This window comes from Clupea harengus, chromosome 22 (genome assembly GCF_900700415.2).
Source record: "Clupea harengus chromosome 22, Ch_v2.0.2, whole genome shotgun sequence".
Taxonomy (NCBI): domain Eukaryota; kingdom Metazoa; phylum Chordata; class Actinopteri; order Clupeiformes; family Clupeidae; genus Clupea; species Clupea harengus.
In genome coordinates this window covers 10,629,736-10,644,735 of record NC_045173.1, presented here as the reverse complement: position 1 = coordinate 10,644,735, position 15,000 = coordinate 10,629,736, and the positions used below count along the sequence as shown (strand labels likewise).

The 15,000-nt window shown below is 48.9% G+C and overlaps 1 protein-coding gene across 1 annotated transcript in view; it reads right to left on the bottom strand.

The window, feature by feature from the left end:
- The window catches only part of LOC105908488 (LIM and calponin homology domains-containing protein 1-like), a 55,273-nt gene that overhangs the window by 8,312 nt on the left and 31,961 nt on the right, over positions 1–15,000 (bottom strand). The window contains 17 exon segments of the mRNA XM_012837004.3: positions 95–194; positions 367–482; positions 828–1,143; positions 1,268–1,820; positions 2,020–2,177; positions 2,610–2,739; positions 4,152–4,190; positions 5,038–5,262; positions 5,739–6,086; positions 6,553–6,957; positions 7,690–8,049; positions 9,644–9,743; positions 9,746–9,930; positions 10,201–10,479; positions 11,268–11,606; positions 12,295–12,543; positions 13,127–13,373. Coding sequence (XP_012692458.2) covers positions 95–194; positions 367–482; positions 828–1,143; positions 1,268–1,820; positions 2,020–2,177; positions 2,610–2,739; positions 4,152–4,190; positions 5,038–5,262; positions 5,739–6,086; positions 6,553–6,957; positions 7,690–8,049; positions 9,644–9,743; positions 9,746–9,930; positions 10,201–10,479; positions 11,268–11,606; positions 12,295–12,543; positions 13,127–13,373 — 4,149 coding nt within the window.

Genomic DNA, 15,000 nt, shown 5'->3' with positions numbered 1-15,000 from the left:
GCTAAAACGTCCACTGACATTTCTCCAGTGCCAAGCTGGTTGCCCTACATTCCGAATGGCTAGGGGAGTATTGTGGGTAATGTAGTTTTAATACCTGCCACTGTGGTGGAAGATGAGGTTAGGGTCTGTGCTGAATCCGTTCTGCTGTACTCAGAGGAGGAGACTGACTGGTCATCGCTTGCAGAGCTGTTCATCTGTAGAGACACATCAAAAAGACTCAGCCATCTTAGATTACTTTCGGTTGTGTTGACATCCTCACTATATATCTGTCCATGAATCAGGCAGAGAACAGCCAGTAGGACAAAAAGTGACACAGATTACTATACAACCATAGTAGATAAAAAGCAAATATCAGGTCTCACCCACCCATGTTCTAGTGGTCGCATCAGCCTCATCAATGACCTGTGTGTGTGTGAGTTCCGTCACGATGGTCGTCTTGACAACGCAGTTCCGCTTCCCTCCAGCAGCGAGGTCCTTGTGTTCTGACATTACAACAACAACATCCAACACTTACACCTACAAACAGTGCTTCTGTTTTGCTTCACTGTACATCGACCTTTAATGGGTTGTTTTGGAAAGAACATCTGGAATAAAATCCATGCAATTATAGGAGGCCCCACAGGGACACTATCAAGGAGCCATTTAAAAACAAAGCATTTAAAAAAATGCTGCTGAACAAAAAAACTGCAATTCTAGCAATGTCCAGTAGATGGCACTCCATTACAGGGCTACAGTGAGTCTGACAGTCAGAGGCAGAGCAGAACAATCTAGATTCTAGAAGCATCCACAGACCAGGACCAATGACAGTCCTCTAGTGTGGTTATTACCTGTGAGTGGAGACTGGGTGACGTCAGCAGGCGCCTCCTCTCCACGGCTCTTCTCCTGAGACGCGGGAGTCTCCTGATCCTCCTCCTCCTTCTCGTCCTTGTTTGTCTCCCTCTGTGGGGAGCTGAGCTGGGGCTCCTGGGGGGGTTTGGCGCGTGCCAGGGGAGAGGTGGGTGAAGGCTCGGCTCCTCCCCATGTGGTACCTGACGCGTCCTGATTGGCTGAGGGAGTAGGGGGAGGTGGTGGAGAACTCAGCCGCGTGATCTCCTTTTTGTCTTCTGTGTTGGTTTCTCCATTGATGCGTATCAGGCCTGCAGTCTATAGGGATACACCAAACACACACACACACACACAGATTGAACAAGACAATAAAGTTATACAGATTTTAGAAGACCATTTAGAGCGTTCAAAGTGCTACACCACTGATCAGTTGAGGCCTTACCTTGACAGGCTTGTGTCCACTCTGGTTGTGTCTGGGCTGGCTGTAAGGCTTGGGTGTGAACAGAGGCACAGGCTTGGACGGAGCGGGAGGGGTGCGTGTGGGCAACTGCGTGGGCAACTGCGTGGGCGACAGCTCTGTGGACATGGGCCGGGGCCGGGCCAGGTTAGGGGGCTGAGAGGGGGGGCTCACCATCCGTGTCTGCTGTTGAGGTGTTACTTTGGGCTTGGGGGTGTCTTCGATGGTGGCCTTCACGCCGGGGGTAGATTGGGCTGGGGAGGGGGGCGGCTGCTGCTTGGGCTTGCTAGCGACTGGGGGCGGCAGGGGTGCGGGTGTGGTGGTAGCAGTCATGGTTGTGGTCGTGGTCGTGGCCGTGGTTGTGGCAGCAGCGGGGAGGAGCGGGGCTCCTTTCTCTGGGGGCTGTGGGATCTGCAGGCGCTCCAGGATGGCATCGCTGATGGTGAAGCGGAGGGCGTAGCGCTGCAGCACGGCCGCTGCCTCCTCTGGGGTTCGGGCCTTGTTGTAGGCCTCGTGCAGCTCCTGCTCCCGGCGCTCCCTGCAACGGAGGGCGGGAAGCAAAGAGTACAGGAGAAGAAGACTGAAATACGGATAATAACTAAAGACTTGCACTCAGCGGAACAGGACGGATCATTTTAGAGAAATGTCAGGAAGAAAATCGACAGAGACATGCGCAAAAAGGTAATTCGATTTTTTTGACAATGACAAGGTAATTGACACAAAGGACCACTTCTCACTTCTCTTCGACAATCTCCTTGTAGGTCTTGATACTCTTCCTCCGAAGTGAAGCCGCTTGCTCCTCCAACATCACCTTCTCCATCATCTTCCTCTCGTTCTCCTTCTTGATGAGGTCGTGGGAAGTGCTTCGTCTCCGGTTCTTCCAACGGGCCAGGTCCTGTGCAGGGTGGAGGTCATTAAAAGGGATACAAAGGATCAAATGTTCAAAGAGCAACCTCCTAACCACCTGGCTGCATTTTACCACAAAGCTCAAATATGGAGACATTGTTGAACTTCATCATGTGGGGCAAAAGACACAGGGTCTGTTTTGTTATTCACTCTACTCTTCTAATTTCCCTTTTTCAGGAGTCTCGTCAAGACACAGGAATGCAATTTCAAACAGGGTTGTAAATAAATAAGCCCTTTTAACCATGTTAGCACATACATACGTTGAACCAACAGTAGTGTCAAAGACCCGCTAGACGCGAGAACTCTGCGATGTGTGATTTTAAGTCAAGTGTTCAAACGTGAGAAGAGGCCGGGGTAAGGTGAGGACCCGACGCTGTCAGGTTTCCTGATTGCGACCCTTCCGCTCTCCCTTGTGACTCACATCCTGCCACTCATCATCCTCCTCCTCGCGCAGCTTGTTGTATTCGTTGTGCAGGTGCTCGTGGCGCGACTGGCTGTGTGGCTGCAGGATGGCCTCTTCCTCACAGCGCATGTCAAACATGCTCATGCTCCTACAAACAGCAAAACAGGAAACAGGAAGTGTTTACAGGAAGGCGGCCATCTCCAAAGGAAAAACTGAACCCTAACAGTAATGAAAACAACAACACTACTGGCACAATAAAGCTAATAGTTGAAAAGGATTGTTGTGCTGGTCATTTATGGAAACCCCAGATTGAATGTACAACAGTAGGCGTGTTCAGATAAACAAAAGTGACCAACATTTTTCAAATAATTAAGTGAAAAGAGAGAGGTTAACACAAACTACCATCCATATGTATTAAGCTGTGAATGAACAAAAATGGGGTTAGGGTTGAAACTGTTCACACATATTCTGGCTTAAAGACAAATATTAAAAACAAAAGCATGCAAAAATCAGAGATGTGCATTTCCTGAAGAGGCATTCCTGCATGCTGTGATGGGCTTTTCTAGAGCAGGAGCCAAAGGCTCAGAGTGGGTTTCACAGCCACAGTCTAAAGGCTCGACACGTCTCACCGGAGAGCTGTGTTTCTCATGGAGACACTGAGTGTGCAGGGATACGAGGAAGTGTCCATTCCCAGTGGATCCTGAGTTGAGTATTTAACATATAACACAAACACTATAGGTCATGAGCGATTAGAACCACACCAATCCCACCATTTTATCTGTGCAGAGCAGCAGTGGGCAGACCACCACTCTGTGGTTTTGGCTTCAGCTTAAGTGCGGTTCAGATGGGTCCAACGTCAACACTGGCCCGGTCATGAAAACCAGTAGAATGATTGTGGGTGAGCCGACCGCAGGCCCAAGACAAACAGACAGCTATATGAGTTCTGTAATGCAAACCAGGGAAGGGCAAATAACAACAGGGACATAGGAGGTTGAAACAGTGGCCATTCTTTTCCTGTGCCCATGGTGCTACAGGATTAAATGGGGCCCAGTCTATTTGAACACACACTAACACAGAGTCCGCTAAGGCCAGAGAGAGAACCGAGGTAGGATCCCTACGAAAAGTCTGTTTTCACTCTGACACAAATGGAACAGTTCTCATTGGTCATCAGGGTCTGTAGACACACATCGGCCGTCACTGGTTTTCATCTGCCATTAAGGCAAGACACTTCAACGCACTGCAAACAGAACTTCAGCACACCTCATGCATCAGCAGACAGGAGAACATGCACGTGTGTGTGTTTGTGTGTGTGTGTAATGAGGTAGAGGGCTAGAAGCATGCATTTATGGTAGTGAGTCATGGAGTAGATGGCTGTCACATGGAGTTGTATGGGGGTGTTGATGGAAGTCAGAGATAGACATCTGATGGAAAACTGCATGGTGAGAGAAGTGTGTGTGTGTGTGTGTGTGTGTGTGTGTGACATGCAGTGGCTCAGTCCAACAGAACAAAAAACCTCAAGAGGAGGGAATGAGACAGAAAGTACCGGAAGGAGAGACTTACTCTTGCTCATCAGCTACACTAGAAGCTCTGTGGCTGAATCTACAAACATCAAAAATATGGAAAGGAAATCAACAGAAAAACCCAAACATAAACAGGAAAAGAAATACAAAAGAGGACTATTATGGACACAAGACCTGTTTATATATATTGATATATAAACATTCCCGCTGAAATGACAATGCATGCACAGTATATCAAAATGGCTGCACTGTTATTGTCTGTTGAGAGAATAATATGTTGGAGGTGCACTTAAGGTCTGACTGATTTGTTTGTTTTCTTTAGCATACAGTTACATGGTATGATCCTGCCATTACATATCCGTGGCATTACAACACTAATGGTAAGACACTCACATGGGAGGTTTTAAACATGAGAAAAGCCTCTTTGGATTAGTGCATGCTACACATATTTCACATTACAGAGAGGAAATGCTTTCTGGTGTTAGATAAATGCTAATGACCATGCACACATCTGACATCATGTTCCACAGAATGCTGAACAAATACAATATCAAAGAAGAAAGGATTATAAAAAAGAGAATAAGAGAGATACATCAAACATAATTTTACCATGCATATACAGTGTATGTCCATTACTTTTTGAACAGCACGCAAACTAGCTTATGGATAGCCTTAAACTGTTCCTACAGAGTAATTGTAGGCATTCTATGAAGATTTCATTTCATTCCATTATCCAATCTCATGCAATAGCCTGCCACGTATCTAGACTCAGAGAGTATGCATTTACATGCATTTACATTCACATGAGTCTGTGACTCCTAGTGCCACCCAGGTGCGCAACACACTTGCTAGCCTAAACACACTGAAATAGCTGACTCTGCAGGTAGTCGGATGACGGAGAAGGGGGAGTCGGGAGGGCGTCTCACATTGGGGGCAGGTCATCATCCTCCAGCCAGGAGGGTCGTCTTTGGGGGACAGTGCTCCCCTGCTGGGGTGGAGGGCCGGGGGCAGTAGGGGCACTTTTGGGCTCATCTGCCCCAGCTGCTTCCCACAGAGGTCCCAAAGCCTCTGCAGAGCCCGCCTCCTCCCTGTCCGTCATCTGAGGGCACTTCCTGGCAACGTCTCCGGTGGGAGGGGCCACAGTGCTCAAGCTAAAGCCGAGAGAGTTCCCATGGTTACAACAGCGCGAGGGGGGCAGTGTGATGAGGTGAATGGTTAAAGGGGGAGTTCAACAGAAGACATGTGTTCACAAAGCACAAATAAACATCAGCGTGGACACACAGCATAACAATCAGCAACACAGTGACTAGGCAGTAACTATGAATTCAAATACTTTGGAGGAGGCAAGCAAGGCAAATGTGTTATCTGGCAAAGACATCAAACCTAACTCAATTCATAACAAAGCACAGTTGTGTATGGGCAAACAGTAAATAGCTTGTGTTCTAGGTGTATGTGTGACGGAAGAAAACATGTCAGTCGTCCAAATCTCATTAGTAGACCCAGAGCTAAACATCACAGCAAAACAATCAGGTTAGTCATCATGAGTGCATTTGTGGCACTCAGGCCACAATGATTTACACACCACACGACACCCTTTATATCTCACAGTCCACACGTCTCTGCTGACCTGTCCTTGGGCCTCTCTCCCTCTTTGGGTCTCAGGTGGGACTGGCCCAAACCAGTAGTAGGGGTGCCTTTATATTTGGCTGCACCTGGAACAGGTAGAAAACGTTGCCCTGTACTCCCTGCAGTTTTTTGGTACGCTCCTGTCCTCCGTGCGTGCATATCATCCTTCTCCAGGTCTGGCAGTGGGCCATCTTCATCATATTCTTCATCGTAGTCATAATCACGCTCTCTGTCCGTGCTGCCCTGTCTGTGAGCAGGCGCGCGCACAGGTGGGGCAGAGTTAGGTTCCGTTTGCGCCTCTATGGTGGCCGGAGATGGAACCTTGGGCTCTTGTTTCTGAGACTCTGTTCTGTTAGGGAGGCATGTTGTTTACATTCCAGGATACAAACACACACACACACACACACACACACACACACACACACACACACACACACACACACACACACACACACACACAAACAAAACCCCACAGCTCAAACCAAGTGCTCATGCCAATGTTATCTATAAAGAGAGCAGTGAGGTTTTTTTTACCCAAATAAAGCCTAGCATCCTCCCAAGCAGACACGTTTTGCTCATTTCCCTTGATTTCCTTTCACACACACCCACAGCACACACGAGGCTGCATTTGTTTTGCAAAACAAGCTGAGCAGCAGACAGGACCAAAGGACCAAAGATGTTCTTTTGTTCTGCCAGACACAGAGCTCAGGTCAGACCGCAGTTAGTTCACAGCACCTCAACCACCATCACACACGTTAGTTGGGGACTGACACTCCAGTCCACCTGGCATCCACAAAAGACCTGTTCCTCCCCACCTCTGTCCTATCCAGTTCCTGGTAGTCTTTATGTTCCACTCCGAGTAACCCTCCGTCCTGGGTCTGTTCCCCTCCATGCCGCCCTCCCTCCGCGCAGCGTGCCCATTCTGGGAGCTCTCTCTCTGAGGCAGTGGTCTGGAGCCAGGCATGGGGAGGAAGCGGTTGTAGGCGCTGCTGGCCTTCTGAAATGCCCCTGTCCTGCGAGTCAACATGTCATCCTTCTGCAAATCAGGCTGTTTCTCCTCCGCTGCCTCTTCCTCCTCTTCCTCCTCTGGGTTTCTACGTCCATACTGTGCCAGTAACTCGTCCAGGGCCTCGTGCTCAGCGGAGGTCAAAGGTCGGCTTACGTCAAGCACAGGGGTTCGTGGGGATAAGGCTGGAGCGTGGTCATTGGGTAATTCAGCACTACAAATGAAAGGCATTCAGGAGAGTGAGAAATGGAGAGAATGAGACAATGTGAGATACAACAGAGAATAACAAAGCCATTGACACACTCACAACAAATCTCCACAAAGATCATTCACAATGCGAATCCGAACAATGGCAGTCTCCACAGCAGGCGAAAGGTTACCGAGTCATTCACAAGGACAACAGCCATCATTGAGCTCTCAACCAACACATCCAACCATCACGTCACTAGAAACCATCAAGCCTTTTCCAGGCACTCTGCCACTGACTCAGGATCAGTTTCCTCATGCTTGACGAGTGCCTTGAGCGAAGGGGGTAGGGTAGTAAGACTACAAGCAGATCAGCCAGAGGCTGAAGTTATAGGGACTAGCCATCAGTCCAGGGATCAGGCTGCAGGGCCACACCATCACAGAGCACGTGGAGCTGCAGCATAGGCACACAGTTGCATACAGATGCACACACATCTGTATCTCTTCAAGCAGTGGGTTTGTGTCTGTGATTTGGGTGTTATATTGTGTAAGTATCCCTGCATATGTATCTGCATTTCTTGGCAGGGATGCACATTTGCAGGTGAGTTTTTGAAAGTGTCATATGTTTACGCTAAATTATGTACTGTCCTTTAAGTCTCTTGTACTAGTAGGTAGCAAACTGCACTGCAGGGCGGGGTCAAGCAGGGTTAGGCAGCATGAGGCCACTCCCAATCCAACTCCAGCCAGCAGCAGGCAGTACCTTCCAAGCCTCTCTCTGAGCAGAGACCTCATCCCAATGGTTGGCATGGCGATAGAAGCTGTGGAGAGGAGGCGTCGGAGTGTCTCTGACTCGTCTCTCTCCCCCCTCCCCCCTGCCTCGCCTTCATCCTCCTCCTCCTCCTCTCCCTGGCCGGGACGAGAGATGCTCAGGCGCTCCCAGCACCTCTGGTCCATCTCCGTCACCGGACCAAACGTCACAAACCGCTGCCGGCTGCCCTGCGAGCGCCGGTTGCCACGGGCACGGCGGCAGGCCAGGTCATCCTGGGCCGCCTTTGTCGTGGAGATAGGGGGAGACTGGGAGATTTTCTCAATGCAGGCCTGACATATTGGAGCGGAGTCACTGCTGACACCACACACAACCCACACAGTCACACAATCACACACACACACACAACCAGCACCCGGGTACACATCACCAAACCCAATGCCAAGACACAAGAAATAATGGGGGATACAGACAGTTAGGCCAAGATAACAAGACAATGAAAAACAAAGACAAACAGAAGGCTATGCACTCTCCCATAGTATATCACCCACTATGTCTGCTATTGGATGGATCTTAGAATCACTGCCCAACTGGCTCTGTTCATTATCTTCCCAGTGTAAGAATATCCTTACACTACACTCCTTTACTGTACCAAACACTATAACCAACATTAGTGCTATCTTGTGAGACTGAATCATAGTTTGACCTTTGTTCACAACATTTTTCACACTTTTGCAAGGCATTTGGCCCTCTGGGGGCCCTAGAGAGAGACCAGATCAGCTGACTTTGCAGACACCTAATTGCTTGATTTCTATACAAGTAATTGTAACACAGTGCCAAACTGTAAAGCTGTACTTCAATATGTCTGTGAGTTTAATCCCGGGTCATAAGGACAGAAGGGTAATCTGTGTTACTTTTTCTTTGGACAATAGGAGGGTTAATGGTACACAAATCAATGAATGGACTGGCTTCCAATGCAATCATCATGCAAAAAAAAAAAAAAAAAAAAAACAGTTTTCAGTTTTCAGAGTTAATTATCAATTATCAGCGGCTATACCTGACCTGAACAAACATGAAGATTTTACTCCCTCAGCTTAGCAACTGCATAGCAACTTAATCTGGGTGAAAGTGGACACAACCTTAGTTGATCTGTTCATTAAAGAGTCTCAGTTAAGCTCTAGGCCTGGATGGCACAAAAGGAAATAGCTGTTTCCAAGGTAACTTGAGGCTACCGTTAAAATCTCCTCTGATCCTACTTGGTGACATCAGAAGTGAGACAATGGCTGCACAAAAACCCCAAGATAGCAGCCACGCAACTACGCAACATGCTCATCCAGACACACACAGACAGACACACACACACACACACACAAAGAGCTAGATCTAAGCCAAATGTCATGCTGCCAAGCAACATCCACAGTGAAAGCATCATATATCCCCTCTCTCTCTCTAGCCCTCTATCTCTCTAGATGTGCCAGCTAGCCCGAAGTTGTCCCTCTGTCTGCACAAGTGTAAAACCTTTTTTCAACCACTGTGAGACACTGGGAGAAGAACAGAACAGCACAGGACTTTTTCATGAACAAAGAACAAGACGTTCTCTAAAGGCCAGCACATGTTCCAATGAGCAGCTATGGTGCCTTCTCTTTGCCCAGCATGTTTAAACAACAGTCACGGGGCTCTCAGCTCCCATACGATGACGAGCAGTATCAAGGTCACTATCTGTCACAAACTCCACAGAGACCAACGCAAATCATGCTTTTACTTTTCAAAAGTGCTCTGCACAATACTCTCAAACCCAAATCTCTTATGAAAAAATGGATACATTGATTTGTGTCTCTCCTCTGCACATTCAGTATGACACAGACGTATGTAAGTACACGGGCACTCAGTAGCTTTAGTTAAAGTATTAATGACATGGCAAATGGGCTCATGCTTCACAGATCAGCACCTGTCTTCTGTGGTCATCTTAAGCCTCTGCCACTTCTCCATGTCTGCCTGAGTGATGGATGTCTGGACCAATGATTGCAGTGGCTCCCTGTGAGGAGGGGCCCACTCTGAGCCCGCCTCCTGGCCAGGTCATCCTTCTGCACATTAGGCACCACTTCAGTATTTTCCTCTTCCTCGCCACCCACTTCATCCTCTTCCTCACCCCGCTCCCTTCCTCTCTGGGGGCTTAGGAAGGGGTTCTCTTTTCGAGTTATGATGGCCACTTCAGGAGACTGGGGTTCACTCTCACTGCAGCGCAACGACAAGGACAAACAGTTTAGGGTGGTGTGTGTTTGTGTGTTGCTAAGTGACTAGTGTCACGGTGCCATTAACAAATGGTCAGTCCCATGACCATGCAATTCAATTACAAACATCACAGTAAAAATATAAATTTTCAAGGCGAGAAAGGTGATTAGACTAAATGGGCCTTAACCTAATAACTTGATATCCTAGACTGGGATAAAAATGTTTCTAAATGATTCGCTCTGGTAGTTTTCTCCCAAAAGCACATGACAGCACCTGGCTTCTTCTGTGTTGAGCTTCAACCTCTGCCACTTCTCCATGTCAGATTGATTCATGGTGGTCTGAACCAATGGCAGCAGGGGATCCCTGTGTCGGAGTGGCCTGCTCTTCGCCCGCCTCCGTGCAAGGTCATCTGTCTGTGGGTTAGGCACCACCGCCCGGTTCTCCCCCTCCTCATCCTCCTCTTCATCCCCCTCTCGCCTTCTCAGAGGGCTCAGGAAGGGGTTGTCTTTACGGGTTATGAGGGACACTTCAGGAGACTGGACCTCATGCTCACTGAGCCACAAGTAGCAAGTCAGACACCCACACATGCACACACACACGCACACGCACACAATCACATATACATATGACGACGAACAAGAACAGAAAAAAAAGAACAGGCCAAAGAGGTCAAAACAGGCTCCAGGTGACGACATCAAGACGTCAAGACGCAGCACATAGTTTAGACAGAGCCCCCAAAATAACACCGAGCCATAACAAGACACACGTCCACCCAAATAACAGAACACGCACCGACTGAAATTATATTAGTCACAAACAGGAGTGCTTTGCTCCACACAGACTGAATGTTAATGACTCCTCTGTCTCCCTCTGTTCTCCACAGACACACAGCAGCTCTGTCTGATCCAGCATCTATATCTGATGCTCAGGAGAAGGCCCTCAACAACAGGCGGTGGAAGTCAGCGGAACCTCCTGGTGGGGTACTAACTAAACTCCATACAGTTAATGTCACTGCACACCCAAGCACAACATATGTATTTCAGTTATATATTTACAGGAAGACATGAACACACAAGGTAGCATGTGGAAAATCAAACAGTAGCGGAGAAACAAATTCACAGCAGGACCGCATAACATCATCAAGCAACACACCCAGACACACATTCGCGCACACACACACACGCGCCCTGCCCCACACACACGCGCCCTGCCCCACACAGCCCCGAATACTCCGCACAGCACACTGATCACATGCATTGAGAAAGCCCCTCCATGTCAACAAGCAGTTCATCCAACTCAATCCATGAGGCCCCCACTTGATCTCATCCCTCCCTCCACACCTCTTTTTCTCCTGCTCCATTTTCTCCATCTTCTCCAGCACCGCCTGCTGGGAGGCGCGCCGGATGCCCTCCCACCTCTCCTGGTCTCTCCTGCTGCAGGTGCCCGGCAGGAAGTGATGTGCTCTGCGGGCAGGGGGGCGGTTCAAGCGCGCCCGCCGCGAGGCCAGGTCGTCCCGCTGCACGTCGGGCATCTTCTTCTCGCCTGTGCTGTTTTCCTCTTCCTCCTCCGAGTCCCAGGCGTGCTGCTGCTGGTCACGAAGGAAGTCGTTGTCGCACCTGAGGATGATGTCAGGCGAGGGGGGCTTGGCTTCCTCCATCTCTCCCCCCAGCGGTTTGGGACTGGAGGTGGAGGGGTTGGTGACATAACATAAGAGTTGCTTTGAGAAGGTGATACATTTGCAAAACATTTGCAAAACAGCAAAACACACCAAATCAACATACAGCCATCGTTTAGGCACAAAACACCTTTTGTTTTCAATGCCAAAGAGTGACAAAAGAAGGCAAACCCAGACTAAATGGAGAAGAAAGACTGCGCCTTTCAAAAGCAGCACTGTTCAAGCCAACACACAAAAGTGCGCGCACGCGCGCACACACACACACACACACACACACACACACACACACACACACACACACACACACACACACACACACACACACACACACACACACACACACATAAAGGGAATTATAAAAAAACAGAATGAAACCTCACAGAAAAATCCTTTTAACATTTCAATCTTATAATCGCTCCACCATGTCAAGAGAAAATACCATAATTACCAAATAACCATCTTTGAGCAAACCTTAGCATGGCTTCCTGCTGGTGAAACTCCTCAAATCACACCATGCTCAACAGTGGTTTTAAAGTGGATTCTCACAAACATCTCTCTATTGAATTTCCCAGTGCGGATTAGAAGCAGAACTACAGCCATGGTTATACACCACACCACACCAAAACCAAAAACTGTTAGCGGTGTGAGTCCAGATGCAAGCCGGTGCATCGTCACGCCGACACCACGCTGACCTGCTATAGCGCACAGATGCGGGCAGCACTTTGATCCCGGCCTTCTCCAGCCTCTTCATCTTCCTCATCTCCTCTTCCTCCAACCTCTCCTCCTGCTCAACCTCTCCATCCTCCGCCCAGGTGACGGTCTTCAGGGACACCGCGCCACGTGGCACTGCCCCCGACTCTCTCAGGGAGCCAGCGGGGCGCTTGCCCTCCTCTGGCTCCCTCTGAGGAGACAGGCTCTCCTCCTGGATGGGCTCAGGGTGACTAGGAAAGGACATTGGTAAAGGGTGAGGGGTCTGGCCTGTCCCTCGGCTCCCCCTCCAAGCCCTCCGCTGAGGCAGTGAGGAAGAGAGGGCCCTGTGGAGGCACTATGTAAACTATGTGTGTTTGATGCATTTGTGTTTGATGAGGTAGAAGGCACACGTGGGAAAAAGAAGTGAAATCAACACAGTGTTAAATATTGGGACAGATAAATCAAAGAAATCATGTCAACTGTGATTCAGATGGTGGAACATGGGGATGGATGTGGATCCAGCACGAATGCGACTGTGAAAGCCTCCTCAACCTGTCAGCAAGCTGGTGCACAAAATAACCATGGTAACCCCTCATTACGTGGCTAAGAGGGTTGCAAACTCCAGTTGCTGGGAGGTAACCGTGGCAACCGATCACCTAGGGCAAAGTGGTTACCTGAAAGGCACTTGCAACCTCCCCAACCCTGGCCGACCGGCACTTCAACTCCATGTGAGCAGACACACGGTGTGCTGATTTAATTCAATTCAATTTACACTACCTAAGTGGATGAGGGCCACCTGTTGCCCTGGGTTACCTGGCACAGTGCTATGGTTACCTGTAAGGTCTCTCGGGGCCGACGGGAGAGGTAGCGTTGCTCCAGCTCTTGCGTCCTTCCTCGCGTTCCGTCCTCTTTTTGCGCAGCGGCGTGGGCACGTAGGCACTCTGGTTGCTCTTGTTGGGCAGGTACTGGTTGAAGGCCATGGCCGCACGCGGCTCGTTGTAGGAAATGCGGCGCGCCAGCATGTCATCCTTGCGCATGTCCGGAAGCTTCCGGGAGTCGCTCTCGGAGTCGCTGCCTCGACCTGAGTAAAGGGGAACAAAGAGGGGAGAGTGGCAGGGGGAGGGGAGAGTGAGAGACTCGGTCTGGGGGGAAATGGAACTGATCCAAACATAGCAGTAGCACTCCCATGGGGTTCATGGCTGAATTCAAGTTGAATTTATGGTTTTCCATGTCAGGATGTGATATCAGCCGATGATATATAAACTTCATACACACTTCAAACAATACACTAAATACATGTTACATATACATCCATTTGGAAGGATTGTAGGATTTCCTATGAAGTCAGATGTGTTTGTTCTTAAGAACACGCACGGGTGCGCGCACACACACACACACACACACACACACACACACACACACACACACACACACACACACACACACAGTAGCGTCTGAATGTTGTGTTTAACACTGAAGTGCTTTGCAACTGAGCCCCTCTAGCCCACTGTGTAAATTCCAGAGAGGGGTGGCTGCCTGATTAGGTCATCCAAATGTCAACAATTCCATAAACAACCACAAGATGGCGTATTTAATTAGACTATTATTACAGTCACTATAAAACCTGATACATCTCAGACACACACACTCACACTATAAGTTAAGCAGTGGGCTGTTGAGAATATCTTTGTATCTCTGAAGGACGAGGGCAAGGTGACGTTACTCCTGAGTGATGTTGCATCTCTCTTTCTCTCTCTCTCTGTGTGTGTGTGTGTGTGTGTGTGTGTGTCTGGATGGATGAGCATGTTGCGTGGTTTGGGTGCCATCTTGGGGTCTTGTAGATTTGTCAGCAGTTTGTCAAAATATAATGGAACACTTTCACAGTCTGTATAATAAATTAATGTATAATAAACACGTGCACACACACACACACACACACACACACACACACACACACACACACACACACACACACACACACACACACACACACACACACACACACACACACACACCCTCCCACACACAAACACAAAGCTAAGATGCCATGCCACTTTGTAAATACAAAAGCATATAAATCACACATGTTCACATACACTTCTCCATCCCCCACTCCTATTTCCATATGGTTTACTCATGGGGAAAACAGAGAATTCCCTTCATTCACTGCTGCATCAGCAAGCCTCGAGCACTCTCAGGAGAGGTCAAAGGTGGTAGTCATGACCACGCCTGAGTGATCCTGTCTACTCTACTGTAAAATGCCCTGAGGTGGGTTCACCAATGCGTGTGTATGTGTGTGTGTGTGTGTGTGTGTGTATGTGTGTGTGTGTGAGTACTAGTGTGTGTGAGGCTAAAGAAATTTGACCTAGTCTAGTGTGCCCCTCCATTTGCCAGCCAGCCATTTGCCACGTGGCATCATGGTACATTTAAGCTGACTCCTGCGATCACAGCAGAGAAGAGTCTCCTCCACTCCACACAGAAGTGAACCGGAGCTGCATGGCCACTCCTGGGATTAAGGGCCAGTCTTGGACTGAATTTCATCCGGAGATTCCCAATTTTAAATGCATTTCAGAGCAGGAACCCGTATAATCTCAGTCTGGGAAAGCGGCCATTAGGAACTGTCCCCTGTGTCTGACCTAGAACATTCTACCACCAGCACTTCCTCTTCCATCTTGTAGACTGAGAGGAGGTGCTTACTTGTGCTGATA